Source organism: Alternaria hordeiaustralica (assembly GCF_023758085.1).
Source record: "Alternaria hordeiaustralica strain BMP 2776 chromosome Unknown scaffold_10, whole genome shotgun sequence".
Lineage (NCBI taxonomy): Eukaryota > Fungi > Ascomycota > Dothideomycetes > Pleosporales > Pleosporaceae > Alternaria > Alternaria hordeiaustralica.
Window position 1 is genome coordinate 658,484 of NW_026056782.1, and position 19,447 is coordinate 677,930.

The following is a 19,447-nucleotide window of genomic DNA, read 5'->3' on the forward strand; positions in this document are numbered from 1 at the left end:
CAAGAGTTCGTCCTTATGCTATCGATTCTGTGAATCTACCAACTCAAAAGCGAACATGTCGTAGCTGAGCTCAGTCTTCGGTAAAGATACATCACGAAGTCTCAAACAAAAACCTGCAAACCAGAACACATGTACAAAGAGATCGTTTTCCATTTCATATCTATCTTCATTTCGTAAAGTCATGTCGTGAATCATTCATGTGTGAGCCAGAAGACTCGATTGTCGCATCAACCCAAAAAACACTTCTTCTCTTTCCTTCCGAACCCAAGAAGTTGCCTCCATCCATCATCAATCATCAGAGTCGCGAAAACAAAAGAATGGAGCTGCTCAAAAAGAAGAACAATAACATTCATCTCCTCGCTTAACCAAGCTTTCTGAAAGACAGAATAAAAAAAAGGTATGTAACAATACTTCTATCGTCCACCGCAGTACAAGAGTAACCAAGTCGGCCGTGTCGTGAATAACCATCGTGAGTAAACCAAAGAAAAAAGAAGCTCTAGTACCTCGCACCCATGGGAGGGGGCGGGACCGAGCTACCGTAGGGATTCGCATCGGCATAGGACGTAGGGTAGGATTGGTTGGCAGCTACAGGATATGCGTACGGATTAGCGGCTGCACCATTCATGTTGCCACCGAGGGCGTTCATCCGGGCTTCCTTTTCGCGGCGTTCACGGAGCTTTCTCCTCTTGCGGCGGCGCGTCTCGAGTTCCTTGACGCTGTGGCGTTGCTCGTTCATCTCTTTCCATTCCGAGTAGGCGGATTTGATACCTAGGGCGGCGATGCCCACGGCGGCGGCGTCCTGGAGCATGTTCTTGGACTTGCGTTTGCGCGCTTCTTCGGCCGTCATTTCGCCCTCGCCAACGAGCTTGCGGCGGTTCTCCGAGGCAACCATGGAAGAGTAGACTCCGTGGGCGGCGTGGATGGTGGCCACAGTGGCTAGACCCGCAGTGAGGAGTTCCTTACCTCGTAGCTTCTTGCGCTTCTCCTCCATGTCGGTGGACGACTCAGAATCCGCGCTAGAATCCCGTCGACCCCGATCCATTCCTCCATTCTGTGCTGTTAGAGCACCCGCTCCTGCCCCACCGGCGGCGGCTAGTCTGCGATCTGGGTTAGTCCTGGAAGGGGCTTCGGAATACTGGTCGTCCATACCGCGGCCTCGGCTGTACGAGCGGCGGTTGCCCCTACGTGATGGCACGTAGCTGTCCGAGCTGGAAGAGCGGGATCGGTCCTTTCGAGCACGAGACTTGGAGCGCACACGGTCGTATAGAGCCTTGCCTGCTGCGAGCACAGCACCGGTACCAGCTACCTTGGCGATACCGTTGTTTCCTCCTCTGTCGCTGGAGTTGGAGCGGGAGCGGCCACGAGAGCGAGAGCGTCCGAAGATGGACCTAGACCTGGACCTGGCACGAGAACGGGAGCGAGACCTGGAGTCGTCACGGCCACGAGGAGCACGGGAGCGCGAGCGAGAGCCGTTGGCTAGGCGAGAAGCGACAAGACCACCGAGTGCAGACTCGGCGACGTGCCTCTTCTCGTGCTTGCCGGGATCTCTGTCGATGAGACCGTCGATACCGGCAGCACCAAGAGCGGCAGTTGCAACACGTTGGCCCTTGGCACCGGTCCATGGACCGGCTTCCTTGCGGCTGCGGAAGGCTTCGACGGCACCGGCGACGATAGCGGCTTTGGCGGCTTGCTCCCACTTCTCAGACTTGTGTCCACCCCGGCTGCGGCTGCGCGAACGTGATCCGTAACGGCTGCTCCGGCGGTCGCGCTCGTCGTAGTATCCGTATCTGTCGCTATCATAACCACGGTCGTCTCGACGAGGGCGGGAGCGCGATCGGTCACGACCGCCGCCAGTGACGGCGCCGATGATGCCGCCTAGGCCTGCTGACTCGCCGAAGTCCTTGACTTTGTCGACGATGGACTTGCGGCGCTGCATGTTGGGGCGCTCGGAGTACTCGGAACGGTCATCGTAGTCGCGGTCACGTCGGCGGGGACGGTCATAGTAGTCGTCGTCGTAGCCACGGTTCACTGAGCGGGTGCGGCGGGGCGGCGCATACTCCTCGCGGTACTTGGTCTGCCTATACTCGGCACCGGGAGGGAAGTCGCGGGGAATTTCTTCGATGCTGTCCTCGCGCGCTGCGGGGCGGTAGACGAGATCTCGTGCCCCGCCTCCACGGCCGCCGCGCTCAATGTACGTCGTCTCGGTGACGTACTCGGGCTCCCGCGTACGGTGCCGCGGTGCGTAGCTGTACTCAGACATAGTGATGGTGGTGGTGGTGCTCTATACCGCCGTGGGCGATTGTGGCTCTAGGGGTCCGGCAGCAGGAAGGGTCGTATCCAGTCCGGTATTCTGCGCAGGGCTGGGTTAGCGGGCGCGCGAGGGGAAAAAGAGAGCGGCGGCGTGCAAACATACCGAGTGGTCGCTTTGGTCAGATAGAGTTTACTTGGCTGCTAGCGCAAGTGAGAGGCTGGTGGGCTGTCGCAACGAAGAATAAGGTGCCTGCGAAGTGACGGGACAAAGTGGGTAGGGGAATGGGGTGTCGAGCGGCGCAGGGCACAGGCAGGCAGTGGTATTTAACAGGTTGTCGACTCGGGAGGGCCAGGGCTGATGACTGTCCGTTTGGCTTGGGTCCCAAGGATCTATCTCGGTGCAGGTGGGGTGGCGTAGATATTACCGTTTGCTTGAGGCTGGGGTGGGCAGCCGTCTTGAGGGCACAGAGCGTGCGAGTGATGTCATTGCCGCCAGCCGGGCAGCCAAGCCCAATTCTTCTGCCACCACCTGCTGCGCCCAACGAGAAGCGCCTGTCCAACCCGGCTAGGTCTCATGATTTGCGCAGCTTTTCTGACCGGCATCCCTCACCGACGCACCCTTTGGGGGTCTTTTCGCTGCGAACATGTTCAACGTGCTGCTCGACATAGCCCCTCTCCGGCCGCCTCCGGAACCTGACCGGTGCCTCACTTCTGTCCATCTTACGTTGCGACGCCCCCAACGACAGCTGCCGTGAGGTAATGCTTATTCTGCCCATCTGCATGGCGGCGTCTTTCAACTCCACATGTCTCGCTGCGTCTCAGTCGTTCTTCCAAGTTTCGGTGCTGCACCTGGCCAGCTCGGCAGCACTCAGGCTCGATGACGAAGCCCGGTGCCATTGCGTGTAGGGGTGCTATGTACAGAACGCCACGTGAGTCGGCTGTCATTGGCCGGCACCCGTGGCAGGCACATGGAACTCCAGCGAACATGCGAGGATACACCTGTCAATCCGTGGGCTGACACCTAAACATTGGCCCGAACTACGGAAAAACCGGGTACTACCTGTCAGTTGTCAAAAGATGCCCAACTACATACTTTTCTTCCTTGAATTTTATCACGTAAATGACGATATATCTTCATGATGTGCCATTTTTAGTTGCTGCGATCTGCCTAGGTGGGACGAGTTTCTTGACATCGTACTAGCTGCATTGTTTCACGCAAGTGCGACGACCTTTCCAATCCTCTTCTCGATATTTGAAACGCCCATCTCTGCATCATCGCTGGACATAGAGTAAATTGTACATGCGTCGTTCGTCGCAGGTCAAACCTGTTATTGCATCCAAGAGATGTCACCAGTCTCAGCTTCCAACGATTGCTAGCTCACGTCCTGCTCTCTATCTCTGCCTCTTGCGCTGATGACCTGAGATGTACTCACCTTGATCGTTCGAGCCCTCGTCCTTGTCACTGCGCTGCCTCTTGTTTCCTACAGTCATCGAGGCTGTCATCTTTCCCATCTCTCGCTCCAAGTCTTTCGAAAACTCTTGCAACGCAGGTACGATACCGAAGCACGCCCTGCTGCTCTCAGCCACGAGCGTCCACTTCTTCGTTCCGGGCTCGCTGAGTGTAACCGCGCGGATCATGATGAACTCGTCTGCTCTATCGTTGCGGCGGCCTAAGGCGGCAGCAGCGGGGATGGAAGAGGAGCGGTCAAATACGTGGCGGCAGATGAGGATGGAGAAGCCATTGTTGTTGGGGTAGGCTGGTTGGTACATGTCGATGATGTATTCTGTTGCGCAATCAGTATTGCAGAGTCTGCTACAGCGCCTTCCGGCAGCGGAAAAGTGGGAAGTGACATACCAAGGACGCTCTGCTTGAGCTCGCGCTGCAGTTGCAGGTCTTCGAGACGGCTCATCTCTTGCATCGCCCTGTGGTTGGCCATGAGTACGATTTGTTGTCGATGTGGGATGAAAGGTTTGGGAATCAAAGGTGAGGGAAAGCAGTGGTACGTAGGCGCCGGGAAAGCGCCAGTGTGTTGGAGTGGAAAGCGCAAGTGTGCCACGTGATGGGAAGCCGTCTTCACCTCCTGCTTGTGTTATGGTGAGTAAAACGAGTACTGTAGACGATCTTCTCGTAATGCGCGACAGTGGTATCATATAGCAACGTAGATGACAGTTGGTAATCAGCACAACACGTGCTGAGGCCTTGACTTTGACCCTTTGACTCAAATTTCACCTGGGCAAGGTTGTTTACAATGCACTATGCCCTGAGATCCCTCTTTGATGGTTGGTTTACACATGTGAGCCCAATAAGGCCCCAAGGAAGTATCCGCCCAGCGAAGCAGCATGTAGCGCTCCGATGCGACCTTCACGTTTCTCAGCAACATCTGCTCTTCTATACTGCATGATCTGGTGCACGTTTGGCTCAAAATCACCGTCCCGTTCGTCTTGACCTCCTTAGAATCAGTCGCCAACTCGAATTTAGCCTTTGTACTTTCATCAAACCGCACGCCGCAAGAGAAACTGCAGACTTGTTACCATCACTAGTTGCAGTAGCTTTTGATCATGCCGCTTACCAAACAAACCCTCCGCTGGGATAAGAGTTGGCTCCTACAGAGTCACACAGAGGCATAGGGCAAGGCTTGTCGCTTCTTGCGTCTATAAGCAGGACCATAACGACAGCTGTACCAGGTACAAGCTGGGAAGTCGCTGTAATCGTTGCTGTTCTCATGTTTGCTTTGCAGTATTCGTAGTTGCCTAGGGCGACATCATCAGAGCTAGTACTAGTTTTGAATCTTTGCTGGACAATGGTGTCTAGCATGTCGTAGTCGAACTCAGATGGGACAGGAAACTTGCGACCAAAGACATCTTCAATGACGAAAGGGTCTTGGAAGAAAGCCCAACCAGTCTCCACTGCTCTCCTTGAATCCCGTATTTCGAGAACAACGGCGTAGATTTGCTGGGTGGAGGCACTACATGGTGGTTGGTTAGTTGACAGCTCCATTAGTGTACATGAAGGGAACAGACATACAAGACTTTGTTCACCAATTGCCCGAAGTCCTCCAGGAATGATTTGACCTCGCCGAAAATGAACTGATGCAGCCCAGTGACGAGTGTCTGAATGTTATTCGCGATAGCTCCCTGGCTAGATAAATTATCGCCAATGTCCGTGAGAGTATCTTCTGTATCACGGATTCGCTCAGCGATCTGTGTACAGACTGCATCAGTATTCTTCCTCATATCTTGAACCTGACCGGCGACATGCCGTATTAAGTGCATGTTGATGACACTGCCGTAGAACTGGAGGTTTCTCTGAAGTTGCACAACTTCCTCTTTCCGGCAGAACGTCCAGCCGAGCTTGTCCATGGTACCTCTCAGAGCGTTGGATCGGCTTGCGGGGCCTAGGGACGACTCGTATCTCTCGATCTTCGCCCAGAACACTTCAAGTCGATGGCGACAGTCCGCGGCGACGAACTTGATTGTGTCAAGAAGTGCTGAGGGGGCTGTGCTGCTATCGAGCTGGTCTAGACCATCTAGGGCAGTCTTGAGCGCCTCAAGCTCCTTGGTGAGTTCCTGGTATTCCGATTTTGCTCCACCAGCAGATCGCAGACTGTCAGTGATGTCCTTGATCAGTTTGCCGACGGCTATGACATCTCCGATACCGACACTGAAAGGCATGGCCGTGCGATATAAGTGACGCGAAGCGTGCCTATCCGGGTAGGTCGTGTAGGTAAGTGCAGTGGTCGTCGCAGTTCTATCTGTGAAGGGTTAGATACGTAGGTGGTAGATGAGTAGAGCGTCGGACAACTTGCCTGATGTTAGGCACGAATTGCGAAACGGAGAAAGGAAAGATTAGGGGTATGCGACTGCTGCGCGGTCATAAACAAGCTTGGTGAGCGAAACCGCCAGCTTGGGGGGCTGTGCTACAGGTCAAGCATCCCGCCACCACTCCTAGCCTTGCTGCAGGCAGACCCATTGGGCACCAACAGCCTACATCACGAAAATAGAGATGGCGAAGCGTCAATGAAGACGGCTGGTTTGCGACTGAAATGTGCACTTAGCGACGTCGACAACAAAGGCGCGAGGAAAGCGCAGGCGTGCTGAAGTGAAAAGTGCAGGTGCGCCACGTGGTAAGACTGGAAGTCACAACTATTTGTCCGCTCTCGAAATTGATGCCTGTGAGAAAGACAATGTACACCTATTGATATGTCATACTGTGTAGGTCACATGCGATACCAAGTCTGTCATCCTCCGGCGTCGACATTTTTACCAGCAACATGCGAATGAATACTGGACACATGAGCCCCGCGTCGATCAAGGCATTTGCGAAGCTCACGTCCGACCTCCATACAACGCGATGACTTATTCTCTGAGTTTTGCTCAAGCTCAAGTTGAAACGTCGCAAAGAATTTACCGTCTACCATACCTCCTATAGAGACACGAGGACAGGATATAACACCGTCTATCTTAGCGATCTCTTCCAAAATAGGGTTGTAGACTGGGCCAGAGTCTCTCAAAGAATCGAATCGGACGTTCCTTCGCATAGTTCGTTCCATAACAGTGTAACAGACTGCATTAGAAGGACGGTTGTGGGCAAGCGGAAGTAGTATAAGAGGCTGGAAAAAGTTTTCGCCATTGCTGGGGACGTTTTTGATGTTTGATGACAATTCGCTAGCCTGATAGAGCTCTACATCAAGGTTGGAGCTGTATGAACCGCGTCAGTAAAGTTTCACGGATGGACTGGGAACGTACTTACCATCCAAACCCCGCTCCGGGACACGGGATAACCTCTGCCGTTTCGCAACGAGATATGGGCCATGCTGCCTCCTTAATGATCGAGCTGCTCACGATTATGAACATCGTGATGGCAGTCCCAGGTTGGAGACGTGAAGACTCGGTAATGATATTCAGACGGTTTTGTTTCATACACAGTTCGTAATTCCCTGCCTTCACCTCCATAGAACCCCCACCAATCTTGAACCGGTGGCGAATAACGGTATCAATTAGGTCGTAATCGTACTCTGTAGGGATGGGAAATTTGACTCCAAAGGCATCTTCTACTTCCAAAGGAGTCTGGAAGAAGGTCCAACGCGTGTCTACTGATATGGCGTTCCGGATATCGAGCAAAACCTCGTAAATCTGCTGCGTTGAAGTACTGAACCGGTCAGTCAGCTCAGGCTCAAACCATACTATATTCATGGTACGTACAAGGTACTGCTGATGAGCTGGAGGAGACGAATCAAATACGATTTGATGTCACCAATGACGAACTGATGTATGTCTTGCACTAACGTTTGTACATGATTCAGCTTGACTGCCTGGCTAAGATTTTCTTTTTTGATGTGCTCAAGAGCGGTCTGGGTTTGATAGAGCTGCTCAGAGGTATGCGAAAAGTCGATCTCGGTTGTTGCACGTAGAACATCCAGGCGCTCGAGACTGTGTTGGGCCAGATGTAGGCTGATAATACTGTGGCAGATATGAATGTCTTGTCGGAGCTGTTTGATTTGGTCTTTCTGGCCAAAATGCCAACCAAGCTTATCTGACGTAGTCCTCAAAGTAGATGCGTGTCTTGTGGATCCCATAGATCTTTCATACTTCTGTATCCTTGACAGGAATCCTTCGAGTCGTAGCCTGCAAGTCGTAGCAGCAGTCTTGATCGGGCTGATATGAGCAAATGTATTCATTTCGTTATCGATGTGGCCAAGGTAGTATAGTGATGTATCGAGTGCTTTGAGATCTCTGACCAGTTCCTGGTACTCCGATTCAGCCCCATCCACAGACCGTAGGCAGCTGATGGTTTCTTTTATCAGTTTTCCAATAGTGATGAAGTCCCCGACAGCAAATCCGAACGACATGGTGAATTTTGGTGGTGGAGGTGAATTCTGTTCATTTCGGGTTGTAACCATACATGGCGCTGCGTAATTTGTCAACCCAAAGACAGTTTGATGCTGCCGTCGAGCTGCGCAATCCGGGTTGAGTGAATCGAGAAAGGAAGCGAGTAAGGGATTAGAGCACTCAGAGATGGTAGATGGGAAGTGATGGTAAATGCGAGATGATAAGTGCGGGTGCCAACGATGCAAGAGGTATATAATTATCCATCCTTGTATCACACTCCTCGGCGTTCTATAGTGGTCGAATGAGATTGGCGGAGAGGGTCATACATGCAATCCACCTGCAGCTAAGGAAGGCGCAAGCTTACATGGAACTGCAGCTTAGCGGCGGCGCGACCCCTTCCAGCCTCGCCATTCGACTACCTGTTCGACCGTCAGCGTCATATTTAGTATTGAGTAACACTGAACAGCTCAGAACGGAAGAAGGGTTACGAAGCACTCTGTGGACCCCAGAACGGAAGACAATGAGACTGTGGCTTAGAGCCCCGCGATTGGCTGCTTTGATGATGACCCATTCCAAGTGTTCGCAGTATCCAGGAAGGTTATCAGTACGTGTGGCAATCAATTGGTGGTTTCCTGCTCCGTCCCGATACATATGGTACATGCATATATACACAGCGCAAGATCATTCTCAAACCTTGATCGCGTACCGCCTGGGCTTGTCGCTTTCGACGGTCTTCCCTGTCCTCTCCTTTGCCCACAGCCTTAATCTTGACATGCGCTTTAGATTTGACGCCTCCCGCTTCCTCAGTATCTCCGACTCCTGCTCCTCTGGCGTAAGCTCCATAGCCGCTGCCTTCTTCTTCTGTATCTCGCGATTCGGCTTGGAAACGTTCTTGTGTAGTAACTTCTCCACTTGCTCTCGAAGCGTCCTGGCTGCTTCCCGCGTGTCGTTTTGGTCAATTGCCCCGCCCATCTTCACAGAATCCCGAATCTCCCTTTCCCTGTCTTTCCTGCCCCATGGTTCGAGGTCGGGTGTCTCAGGCCAGACGAATGGCTGCTCCAACTCTACTGTCATGTATTTCTTCGACTCCTCGCGGAACCAATGCCGTGGTTGTTCGCGCGTATCGCGCACCGGCATTTGCTTGACGTACGAGCGGATGTTGAAGCATTTGACGTTGTACGCGTGGTAGAGGTAGTCGCGGAGGTCGTATTTGGAGAAGTCTAGCGGGACCTGGAAGCGGGCATGGTATGGGGAGAGTTGGGGCGTGCGAAGGAACGCAACTGTGAATTTGGGGCTGGATCATGTCAGCCTTGATCGTAAATGAGACATCGCCGTGACCTACAGGTATATCTTGTTGCTGCCGAAGGCTATCAGCTTTTTTGTGATGGGCACGGCGTCCATGGTGGCGGGGCGATGAGGTCCAGACTCTCCAATTGCCAGCGGTCGCAAAGATTCGTACGTTCGATGAGGCGTACTATAGCGCTTTCCAGGAGTGCAAAGCGCGACGATGCGCTATATTGACTTGTAATGGCTTTCGCGATGCTCAGAAAATGGATCGGGAGTCGCTCCGCAAACGCCGATGTCCGCCAAGCCTTTCTCAACTTCGGTAGCCTTGCCCACGACTTCTTCCATCGCTCCTGCTCGATACTCTGTTAGGAGTATTCTTTTGTCTGTCGCTTTACTTGAACACATGACTTTCGAATTCAGATGGATGGATTGCGGGATCTTTCATGTGCTGCTAAGCCTACCTCGTCACTTATGTTTGCCAGCCAACAGCTCTGCGCGATGCGATTCAACTACCTAAACATCAAAGGCCCATCTGCTTAGGTATTATCGCCCGAAGCCTCTCTGTCGTGGGTACGCCTTCCTGGACTGCATGTGTGACTTTGGTGACGTGCTCAACCCCTTGTAGCAGGAGAAAGCTCTCCCTCCTCCATAACAGGCCACCTTAGACGACAGTGTCTCCAAGTAGTAGACCTTCCCCCTCACTCATACCAAGAGGATGCTTCTCTCATTCTGTCGTAGATCTCCCTCGTCTCATTCTTCCTCGTTTCATGTTCAGCTTCTACAACCTCTCCATTAGTACAATAACTTCTTCATCAACCAAGCTTCTCGCATTATTACACGCGATTTCCTTGGTGATACAGACATAGAGTGCGCCTTTAAGCTTGCTCTACCATTGCGTTGCGTTCGAGCTCTTCTTACATCAGAGAGGAGGTGCAGTACAACAGCCTGGAGGCCTCGCTGGCACTCTGATCCAAGAACATACTACAAAGCTCTCTGGGTATAGATCAACCGTACTCACACATTTCCCTAACCTGCACCTTGAACACAAAATGAGACGGGGTAGGCGCGCTTTGAGGCTGTATACGCATGCGCACTAGCGCCACCGCGCGTTTGCTCTTTCCAATTCAGTCACCTCGACCTAACTCCGCAGCGACGAACACCACAACACTGCCAATCCTCTCGCCCCGACGCCGCTACTTTGACACTGCTTCTAGTTCTCCACACAACAAAGAAGCCGCAGCGATGGACGGACAGGACACTGGCGCTCTGCCAAAGCCCAAGCCCAAGCCAAAAAGGTTCATTCCGGTGCCCCCGGAGTACCGTCGCCTCACTCATACTACAGAACGCGAGCTTATCGTCAACGAGATCAAGATCAACACTGGCTGCGATGTCATTCCCAAATGGGACGCTGGGTATATCACTCAGTTCGCCATTGCTGGACAAGGTGCAGGCCTTGAGAAAGCCGTCCGATACATTAACCACTGGATCTCTAACGCGCATATCAAGTCAAAAGACTCATCATCATGGGCGAAGACGCCTGCATTCGATCATAACAAATGGTACTACGACAGCATTGAAGAGCGGGAGCGTCAGCGGAAGGACGGGTTCAAGGGCAAGGCGCCTGAGGTACCAAAAGGCGAGATGCCACTGGCGAGCATCATCGTGTGCTGGCCGGAGGACCTCCTCAACGAAGGCGTCACTCCTCGCGATGTCTTCGATAACAAGCTAGAAGCGCTCAACGCCATTCGGACTCAGAACGAGGTGTACATAACGCTCCTTCCTACTCAGAACGACGTTTGGCAGATTGAGATACAAGGCAAGTCAATCATATATCTACTACATGCGATAAACACTAACGTTTACAGCCCGCGACATAGCGCGCATCGAAGCGGCCGAAGCGCATCTCATGACGATGATCGACAAAGTCAAAGCTGATGCTATGGGACTGCAGCATGTAATCAACATGATTCTTGATGACAAAGAGGGCTTGGAGGTTGTGCTGGAGGAGGCTGACGCGTGGTGGCCGAACCTGTACGTGAATTGCAATCGTGAACTGCAGACGAGTGCTGACCTCTTTCGCTCAACATCAGTCAAGACCGAGTCGTACCTCGCCTCCTCTCCAGTGGGATAATGGAAACCTCCGGCAGCTTCCGCGGTGAGATCATGCACTTCACGCAGCTCTCAAGGATCCAGCATTCATTTCAACTGGCCCTTGAAGCTGTACGCCACACGAAAGGCGCGTACGACATGGCTATTCGGTTAGGGTGCCTGGCTCTGAGCTCAAGACATATCAAGGAGGATAAGATTGGCCAGAAATTCGGGAAGGAGGTCTTCTTGAAGTCGATTAACGGACCGGTTACACTTGAGATAAAGAAGTGGTAAGTGTGCCCCCTCGTGATAGCTAGCATAATGGCTAACAACATAGGCTTGCTGATGATGCACTGGGTTCGCAAATTCTGGGAGCACTCTGCACGGCCAATGAATTCCTGGAGCCGACGAAGTCTTCTGCCTACTTCGGTTCTACGCCAAAATCGCTGCAAGGCACTCGTCCAATGTTCCGAGGAACGTGGGTGTTCACAGACCCCAGCAGCGTTGTTGCTCCACCGCGTGAGCCGGTAGCTGTGCGCCATGCTGGACGTCCTAAAGCGCCTCCCCAAGTTCCTGCTAGTACAACCACTCCATCCGCAGCGCCGCAGTCCGAATTCATTGTTGTTCAGGTCGACTGGACTGATGACGAAGAGGGCTTGTACGAGAAGACAACAACCCGGTTCTACAAAACCGATCAGGGTCGTAAATCACCAAGGAAGAACATGGATATCAATCTGCTGGAGCTTGGAGAGAGCCGAGGATGGCACTTCGCCCTTGAGTCCTTGATTCCTGTGGCAGCGAAGAGCATCTCGCCTGTCATTACTGGCTTCGCCGATCGAGTCAAGATGAGACCCAACCACGATTATCGTTCCACCGAAAGCTTTGCTGAGTGGGACCAGACACCTACCGTCAAGAAGCACCTACGAAACGGCCGCCTGGAAACCATCTACTCCTTCGGCATTAAGCAGACCTGCTACAAGGTTGAGGCTACTTGTATGTGGTACCCAGGACAGAGACTTCCCGTCTGGGGTCTCTGTGTCCGCCACTCTGAATGGGCTACCCATCTCGCTGAGCTTGAGCGTCTCCCTGTGGGTCGGAAGGCCGACTGGGGTCACACTGTGGCTACCTTCCTGCCAGATGACGGACAGTCTTGCTACTCCAGCGCGGTCGAGGACGAGGACTTCGGAATGAGGAACCTCGATCTGGGCCCTGGCGTTGAAGCACCACCACGCGATGGTATCCGCATCCTCATGGACAAGCTGCTTCAGCTATCAGCCATCGTCAGTTCTGTCACAGACATGGGAGGCGTCGCTATCTAAAGGGCGGGAAAACTGAACACCATGGAGGCTACATTGACGTTAGGTCATCTACTTTGCGTGTTTTCATCTCGATGTAGGCTGCAGACCTGTTCAGTTTGTTCCTGGTATGAGGTGGTGATCTGAATGAGTGGTATGTGTAGGACTTCATTCTCATATAGCATGATGCCAATACCACAAGTATCTGGCTCTAGCCTTTTGCCAGGATCGCCCGTGTCCCCGATTATCTAGCTGTGCTTCTGTTCATGCCGCATGCGGCTTGTCCTACACTGGCTTTTGGTCTTCCGGTCTTCCGGCATGGTGTCTGCTCATTGCCTCGCAACTCTTCAGCTGCCTTGCTCTTCGCCCTTGCCTTCCTGTGCGTTCATGACCTTAAGCCTGATAACCTCCTCTACGACTCTCACATTCTGCGCCTTGCCCTGCACAACACCCTCCAAGTCCTTCAAACTGTCGCCCAAATCCTTGACCTTGCGCTCATAAAAGTCCTTCGCACTAGCAATGTCCTTCTCCACAAAGAAACCCGTGCCTACATCCACTAGCACGTGCTCATGATCCGTGAGTTTGCCCGGTACGTATAACGAGGATGTCAAGGGGACGAGGAGCGGTTTCGAGACGGTGGCTGGTGTGAGGCCTGTCGAGATGGAGTTGAGGCAGTCGCGGAACTTGGATTGAGCGGTGCGCAGCGATTGGAACGAGTTGGACAGGTGGGTGAGTTCGGCGTCGAGTTGGGTTTTTAGTTCCTGGAGGCGGGGGACGGGGAGAGATGTGATTTCGACTGCGAGGGAGGGTTAGCACAATGCGCGACGAATTGGGATCTGGATACCACTACTTTGACCGGGCTGTGCGCCCTGAGCTTGAGCCATTCTGATGTCGCGTGGGCTGGTGCTGAGCTTCCAGGTGTTTGTGACGATGTAAACTTTAGCAGGGGCAGGTTTTGGCGGGGCGGGTGCTTGCTGCTCGTGTGGGGTACGATAACGTGAGAGCGTGTCAAGCTCCCGAGCGAGCTGCATCCGTGCAATCCTTCACACGACAGTCTAAACCTCCATGCCGAAGCCGGCCCCTGCCGTTCCTCGCCATTGGAGCAGAAGGCCAGATGTACGACCAACAAAACATCCGCGGTTTCGGATCTTGACGAAGACGGAATACCTGGACAAGAAGAAGGAGTTCAGCATACCTGCATTCGACCCCGACCAACCCGCGCTCTTCAAAAAAGCCTTTCTGGATATACCTGCAATCCGGAAGTGGTTTAAGAAGGATGCCTTCCTCGACGCATCTTTGACAAACAAGTGGAATAATAAGCCCAACACATTCAGATACCCGCAAGAGCTGAACACAGCGTACCTCGAGCAGTACGGCGATGCGATCGTACCATTGGAGCTGACGCGCTCATCCCCCGAAAATGCCCTCGGAAATGAAGCCTTTGAGCGCTTCGAAGCCCCTCTGGCTCTCCTATTGCAACACATGGGTGCTGCAGACGCGCAAGAAACGAGTTTGTACCTCGCGCAACACTCGCTAGCCGATCTTCCAGCGCCGCTGCAAGAAGACCTACCCACGCCATCAACTTTCCTATCCCACCTCAACGCCCGCGGCGATATCTACGCATCGAGTCTCTGGATGGGCAGACCGCCTACGCGCACCCCATTGCATCGCGACCCGAACCCGAACCTCTTCGTACAACTGGCAGGAAAGAAAACGATCAGGATGATGAAGCCTGGGGTGGGTTGGATGGTGTTCGAGGCTGTAAGGCAGCATATACGGGGACCGGGCGGAGATGCGAAGATGAGAGGAGAGGAGATGATGCAGGGTGCGGAGATGGAGGCTATGGAAATGGCGGTTTGGAATGAGGATGGAGATGGAAGTATAGGGAGTGCGACGGGCTGGGAAACAACTTTGAGGAGTGGGGATGCGCTGTATATTCCTAATGGATGGTGGCATGCTGTTAGGGGGGTTGGAAAGGGTGCAAATGCTTCGGTGGGTACAGTATGGAACTTGGCATGGGTGTGTTTACTAACGGTTGTACAGGCCAACTGGTGGTTCCGCTGAATGAACTGCTAACGAAGCGCACATTGCTCGAAACCAGGGGATTGATTAATTCCCGGCAATCAGTCGTCACGACTTGAATTCGACCCTCACAGTAGCCTCTGTCCCGTCGACCCAGGTTCCAATCGATCGCGTTCCAGGAACGATCTCTACCTCCCTCATAACCCGCTCCATACCCATCTCCGCCTCGCTATCTTCAGAATCCCAGTCGTCGTCTACGATGTCCGTCGCTGACTTCCGCACCGACATCCAATCGCCCGTCTCCCAGATCAGTCTGCACTTCATAGGCTTGATGCCGAAGTGCTTCCCAACAATACCGAGAACCGTGTACGCCGTGCCGCTCATCGGGATCTCCGTCTCGAATACCGCATCTGTGGATGTCGCAAGGTAGAACTTGATACGAAGTAACCGCGCAGCAAGCGAATTTGGATTCACAGCGTTGACAGATCGCTGAACATCCGGCTCGCCATACTCCTCACACAGCCACTCGTACCGTGGATGACTCTTCAATATCTGCTCTCGCAGATTTTCGGGCGCGAATTGCACTTCCTTGGCGATCATGGAGAGATAGTAGGACTCTGCGTTCAACCGCTCTTTCTCGTTGATGGGACTGTGGTTCAGCGTCTTAAGCTGCCCCAGTCGTGCAAGCGTAAGCATGTATCCATCATCCGCTGTCAAGTTCCGTCCATCCGGTGCTTGTAACGACTGATACAGCGGGTTTTGCGATACGCGCAGGCTTTGGAGACCAGGGAAGACGTGTATGAGTTGTTCGATGAACGCCCATGTTGAGATTTCGTTGAACGAGAGATCGACTTCTCGGACTGTGGTGGAGAAAACTGGTATCGATGCGCCGGAACTGGTTATCTCGGAGATTTTGTTCGATTTGAGGATGAGGCGGTGTAGGTTTGGGAGGGCTGTGAGACAGGCCAGTGAGGATAGAGAGGTGAGGTGGTTGTCTTCGAGTGTTAGGTCGGTGATTGTGGGGTTGAGGGCGTGGTCAGTGAGGCTTGTGTAGAGATTGCTAGATGCGGAGAACGTGGTGACCGAGGGGAAGAGATGCGTTAGGAGAGCGAGATCGGCCCAGGGGAGGAGGTTGTCTTCTAGTTTCAAAGAGGTTATGCCTTTGAAGGCGTCGAGACAGCGGCCTCGCTCTGGTTCTGATACCGATGTATCGCGAAGACGTATGCCACTGCGCTTCCATTAGTAAACCCAAGAGGAAACCGCGTTTAGCGATAACTCACTCGACTCTCAAACTCCTCAACCCAGGCAGCTGTTCGCATATCGCAGCTACTTCCCTCCACTCCTCAAAAAGATTCCTGCTCAGATCAAGTTCCATCGCCTTTGGACATGCCTCCTTGACATCACTCTTCTCTCCTCCTCTTAGCCACCCCTCTCCCCGTGCTTCAGGCCTCTGCATACAAAGCCCATCCAAAATAATAATCTTCAGCTCCCCCAACTGCGCCAACTGCCTCCTAATCTTATCGAACCCAATCTCCTCCGCCGGCTTCCCATTGAACAGCACCGGCTTCTGTTTCTGCTGCACAGGCGGCTGGTGATTAAACACAACATGGACATCTGGATCCTGGAAGTCTTCCTCCAGAGCTTCAGACGCGTACTTTGACTTTAGGGCTTGGACAAAGGTGCGTGGTTGGTCTGGTTTGCGGGTTGGTCGGATGAAGGATGCTGAGGTTGGGGAGGGGTTGAGGCAGGTGAAGTATTGGGTGCCTTGGTGTGTGCCGGAGTGCTTTCCTCGCGTGGGCTCGTCCCATTCTACGCCGAGCCAGAGGCCGGTTGTGCCTTGGATGGGGCCGTGGTAGCGGATTGTGCAGAGGTGGGCGTCGTAGGAGAGGCGCTTTCCTATGTAGATGTCTGTTGCCATGATTGCATCAGTCGCGTATTTTTACCCTCTTTCAAGATCGTCGCTATCTTCTAATCTCCGAGACTCGGGTGGAAGTTTGTGGGGGTGAATGTGTGGAGGCAATCGCGCACGTGATATCGAAGTGCAGGGATCAGGTACCTGGACACTAGCGTCGCACGCCTCCAGAAGTTCTGTCGCGCAACATCACTTCAGCACGACAACGTCTACACCGCCCAACACCTAACCGTTGCCTACGTAAAAGCCATCCTCTTTCCTGTCTAATCGCGACCAAGATTGACACAGCAGATCGTGAAGTTTCTCCAAGATGGATTACCAGGTACGTCCCCCGTCGCGAAAGTCAGGAACAGCTACTAACGTCTACAGAATCGCGCAGGCTCCAAATTTGGAGGCGGTGGTGTCGCATCACAGTCCGCGACGAATGCCGACCGACGAGAGCGTCTCCGAAAGCTCGCGCTCGAGACCATCGACCTTGACAAGGACCCGTACTTCTTCAAGAACCATGTCGGCAGCTTCGAGTGCCGTCTCTGTTTGACAGTCCACCAAAACGATGGATCTTATCTCGCGCATACACAAGGAAGGAAGCATCAGACAAATCTGGCACGTCGTGCGGCGAAGGAGCAGAGAGAAGGCAAGAGAGACGACGTGGGCCAGCAAGGACTCCTCGCAGGTGTACTGCCCAAGAAGAACGTCATCAAGATCGGTCGACCTGGATACCGCATCACAAAAGTACGCGACCCCAACACACGCCAAAACGGCTTGCTGTTCCAGTTCCAGTTTCCGGACCTCACCCCCGGCATCACTCCCAAGGTCCGTGTCATGAGCGCATACGAGCAGAAGGTGGAAGAACCCGACCCAAACTACCAGTACCTCATTGTTGCTGGTGAGCCTTACGAGACGGTCGCGGTGAAGCTACAATCCCGCGACATCGACAGACGAGAGGGCAAGTTCTGGTTCTGGTTCGACGAAGACGCCAAGGAATTCTGGTGCCAGATTCTCTTCAAGACTGAGCGTGACGAACGCTTCAGCGCAGTACCGGGTCTTGCTCCCGGACGATAGTCGCGCTCTCATAGGCGGGGCATTCAAGACTTTTACTACCTCGGGAATTGTACTTTTAGGGCGTTTTGGCAGCGTTCATCCGGGGCATTATGACCATATTTGAGGGGAGTTTACGTCGGTGTAGGTAGTCCCGGAACAGAATATTGGATAATGCAAATCTAACATGAATCAAGAAGTGCTTGCTGCCGAATGTCTAGTGCCAAGCTGCTCTTTCCGAGATTGAAATATCCGGCATGCGGTTACATCGTGAAGCGTTGAACACGAAGTGCCAAGTTCCCACATGGCTCTATTGGCAATACTTGTGACTCACTCCAGGCAAGAACTCGCATTTTCAAGTGCAGATTGTGTTTGAGGGTTGGCCAGGTTCAGCATGTAGAAGGTGCGCCTGCTCGATCTTGGATGCTCACATGGCAAGAAGGCTTCCGCCTTGCGTCTGCACCTTCCCTACAGGACCTCTGGGCCGAACAGCTTCAGCAACACGATCCACCATTGCCTTCTCACCGTCTTTCTCGCTTCTGCATTCAATCGATCAGACCGCTCCGTTGGTTCGCCACCGCTTCAAATACAAATTGCCGGCTGAGCTAAAGCCAGAACTTGCTTGCCGCTTGCGGGTATCTGGCCCTTCTGGTACTCGATCATGCTGTTTCAGCGATCAGCTATCACCAGGCCAAGAGCTACGTGCGACTAGACTACTGCCGTTCATACATTGCAGTAGTGTGCAGGTGTTGGTATGCTCGCCTCCTCCTCGGTTCTATACTATCGAAGCATGTTTGATGGAGAATGACGCAGCTCCCTGAGAAGGCTACTAACGCGCTTACTTGTGTGCTGCAGCTTGTCGCTTCAAGTAAGACTTGACGGAGCCGGTCTCGGAACGTCGCCTAGCAAGCGTTGACGCCTGAGAGCCTGCGCTCTTGTAAACACCGCGAACTGGACCCGGTGAACAATTGACCTTTAGTATAATGCAGATGTCCAATGTATTACTGACGAGTTTCACACTACATGTACAGGCTGTGCCAACCGAACCCCGCCTCGATTGTGTTGACACCGAGTTGCTTTGAATCCTACTCGGGATCCGGATCTAAACGGCATCAAGACTGTATGACACTCGAAGACGGAAGAGGAAATCCAGCTAGATGGACGCGTGGAGCTCAATTCACCGCACTCTCCACCTCCAATACTACATCGGACTGAATCCGGTGGAGACTTCAACTTCATGAGCCTTGTTCTCTTGCTGTATGGTCCATCGGATACGTGGGTCTCTCTTTAGGTCCCACCGATTCACCTGCGGGAGTGGATGACTATCTAACTCAAGGCGGTAGGCGTAGGCTTCCCGACCTCAACAGACATCACGTTCTACTTGGACTCATCTCCGGGTCGTTCATGAGTATCATCTGATGCACGAATGGATAAATACGATAACCGCCCTGGTCTTTTCAAGCCCTCGGCGCAACTGGTAGCACCTGACCGTCTTTTCGTCGAACGAATGCTGGATCTGGTCTGATGATTGGCCACGACTACCTTAAACGTTGATGCAGCCTCGCCACGCTTCCCCACTCTGGAGTGGACCGCCTCACCGTTCGAACGCAGTTTGCCTAGGCCGATGATCTGATATGGAAAGAACGACAGTGCCCGGCAGGATTGAGGATCCGAAGGGGCTGGGGTTCGTCTCTAGGTTGCAATAGCGCAGCTACTCTCTAGCGAG

General features: G+C 53.2%; 10 protein-coding genes across 10 annotated transcripts; 3 read left to right on the plus strand and 7 right to left on the minus strand.

The window, feature by feature from the left end:
- Nucleotides 1-496: 496 nt before the first annotated feature.
- On the minus strand, nt 497-2,260 carry J4E84_005813 (uncharacterized protein; the record flags this gene model as incomplete). Its single annotated transcript, XM_049388405.1, has 1 exon — nt 497-2,260. One exon carries the CDS (start codon nt 2,258-2,260, stop codon nt 497-499), a length of 1,764 nt encoding a protein of 587 aa, XP_049243950.1.
- A 1,382-nt stretch (nt 2,261-3,642) lies between these two features.
- J4E84_005814 (uncharacterized protein) lies at nt 3,643-4,187 on the minus strand (the record flags this gene model as incomplete). The annotated part of the gene is made up of 2 exons (XM_049388406.1): nt 3,643-4,034; nt 4,106-4,187. The coding sequence occupies 2 exons, from the start codon at nt 4,185-4,187 to the stop codon at nt 3,643-3,645; spliced, it is 474 nt and encodes a 157-aa protein (XP_049243951.1).
- Nucleotides 4,188-4,816: 629 nt separating this feature from the next.
- On the minus strand, nt 4,817-5,922 carry J4E84_005815 (uncharacterized protein; the record flags this gene model as incomplete). Its single annotated transcript, XM_049388407.1, has 2 exons — nt 4,817-5,216; nt 5,276-5,922. The coding sequence occupies 2 exons, from the start codon at nt 5,920-5,922 to the stop codon at nt 4,817-4,819; spliced, it is 1,047 nt and encodes a 348-aa protein (XP_049243952.1).
- Nucleotides 5,923-7,439: 1,517 nt separating this feature from the next.
- Nucleotides 7,440-8,099, minus strand: J4E84_005816 (uncharacterized protein; the record flags this gene model as incomplete). The annotated part of the gene is made up of 1 exon (XM_049388408.1): nt 7,440-8,099. The coding sequence occupies one exon, from the start codon at nt 8,097-8,099 to the stop codon at nt 7,440-7,442; it is 660 nt and encodes a 219-aa protein (XP_049243953.1).
- A 667-nt stretch (nt 8,100-8,766) lies between these two features.
- J4E84_005817 (uncharacterized protein) lies at nt 8,767-9,480 on the minus strand (the record flags this gene model as incomplete). The annotated part of the gene is made up of 2 exons (XM_049388409.1): nt 8,767-9,373; nt 9,422-9,480. The coding sequence occupies 2 exons, from the start codon at nt 9,478-9,480 to the stop codon at nt 8,767-8,769; spliced, it is 666 nt and encodes a 221-aa protein (XP_049243954.1).
- A 1,128-nt stretch (nt 9,481-10,608) lies between these two features.
- On the plus strand, nt 10,609-12,773 carry J4E84_005818 (uncharacterized protein; the record flags this gene model as incomplete). The annotated part of the gene is made up of 3 exons (XM_049388410.1): nt 10,609-11,186; nt 11,514-11,744; nt 11,792-12,773. 3 exons carry the CDS (start codon nt 10,609-10,611, stop codon nt 12,771-12,773), a joined length of 1,791 nt encoding a protein of 596 aa, XP_049243955.1.
- Nucleotides 12,774-13,096: 323 nt separating this feature from the next.
- J4E84_005819 (uncharacterized protein) lies at nt 13,097-13,633 on the minus strand (the record flags this gene model as incomplete). Its single annotated transcript, XM_049388411.1, has 2 exons — nt 13,097-13,545; nt 13,600-13,633. The coding sequence occupies 2 exons, from the start codon at nt 13,631-13,633 to the stop codon at nt 13,097-13,099; spliced, it is 483 nt and encodes a 160-aa protein (XP_049243956.1).
- Nucleotides 13,634-13,814: 181 nt separating this feature from the next.
- J4E84_005820 (uncharacterized protein) lies at nt 13,815-14,813 on the plus strand (the record flags this gene model as incomplete). The annotated part of the gene is made up of 2 exons (XM_049388412.1): nt 13,815-14,510; nt 14,793-14,813. The coding sequence occupies 2 exons, from the start codon at nt 13,815-13,817 to the stop codon at nt 14,811-14,813; spliced, it is 717 nt and encodes a 238-aa protein (XP_049243957.1).
- Nucleotides 14,814-14,879: 66 nt separating this feature from the next.
- Nucleotides 14,880-16,689, minus strand: J4E84_005821 (uncharacterized protein; the record flags this gene model as incomplete). Its single annotated transcript, XM_049388413.1, has 2 exons — nt 14,880-15,999; nt 16,052-16,689. The coding sequence occupies 2 exons, from the start codon at nt 16,687-16,689 to the stop codon at nt 14,880-14,882; spliced, it is 1,758 nt and encodes a 585-aa protein (XP_049243958.1).
- Nucleotides 16,690-16,993: 304 nt separating this feature from the next.
- On the plus strand, nt 16,994-17,745 carry J4E84_005822 (uncharacterized protein; the record flags this gene model as incomplete). The annotated part of the gene is made up of 2 exons (XM_049388414.1): nt 16,994-17,005; nt 17,053-17,745. The coding sequence occupies 2 exons, from the start codon at nt 16,994-16,996 to the stop codon at nt 17,743-17,745; spliced, it is 705 nt and encodes a 234-aa protein (XP_049243959.1).
- Nucleotides 17,746-19,447: the final 1,702 nt, after the last annotated feature.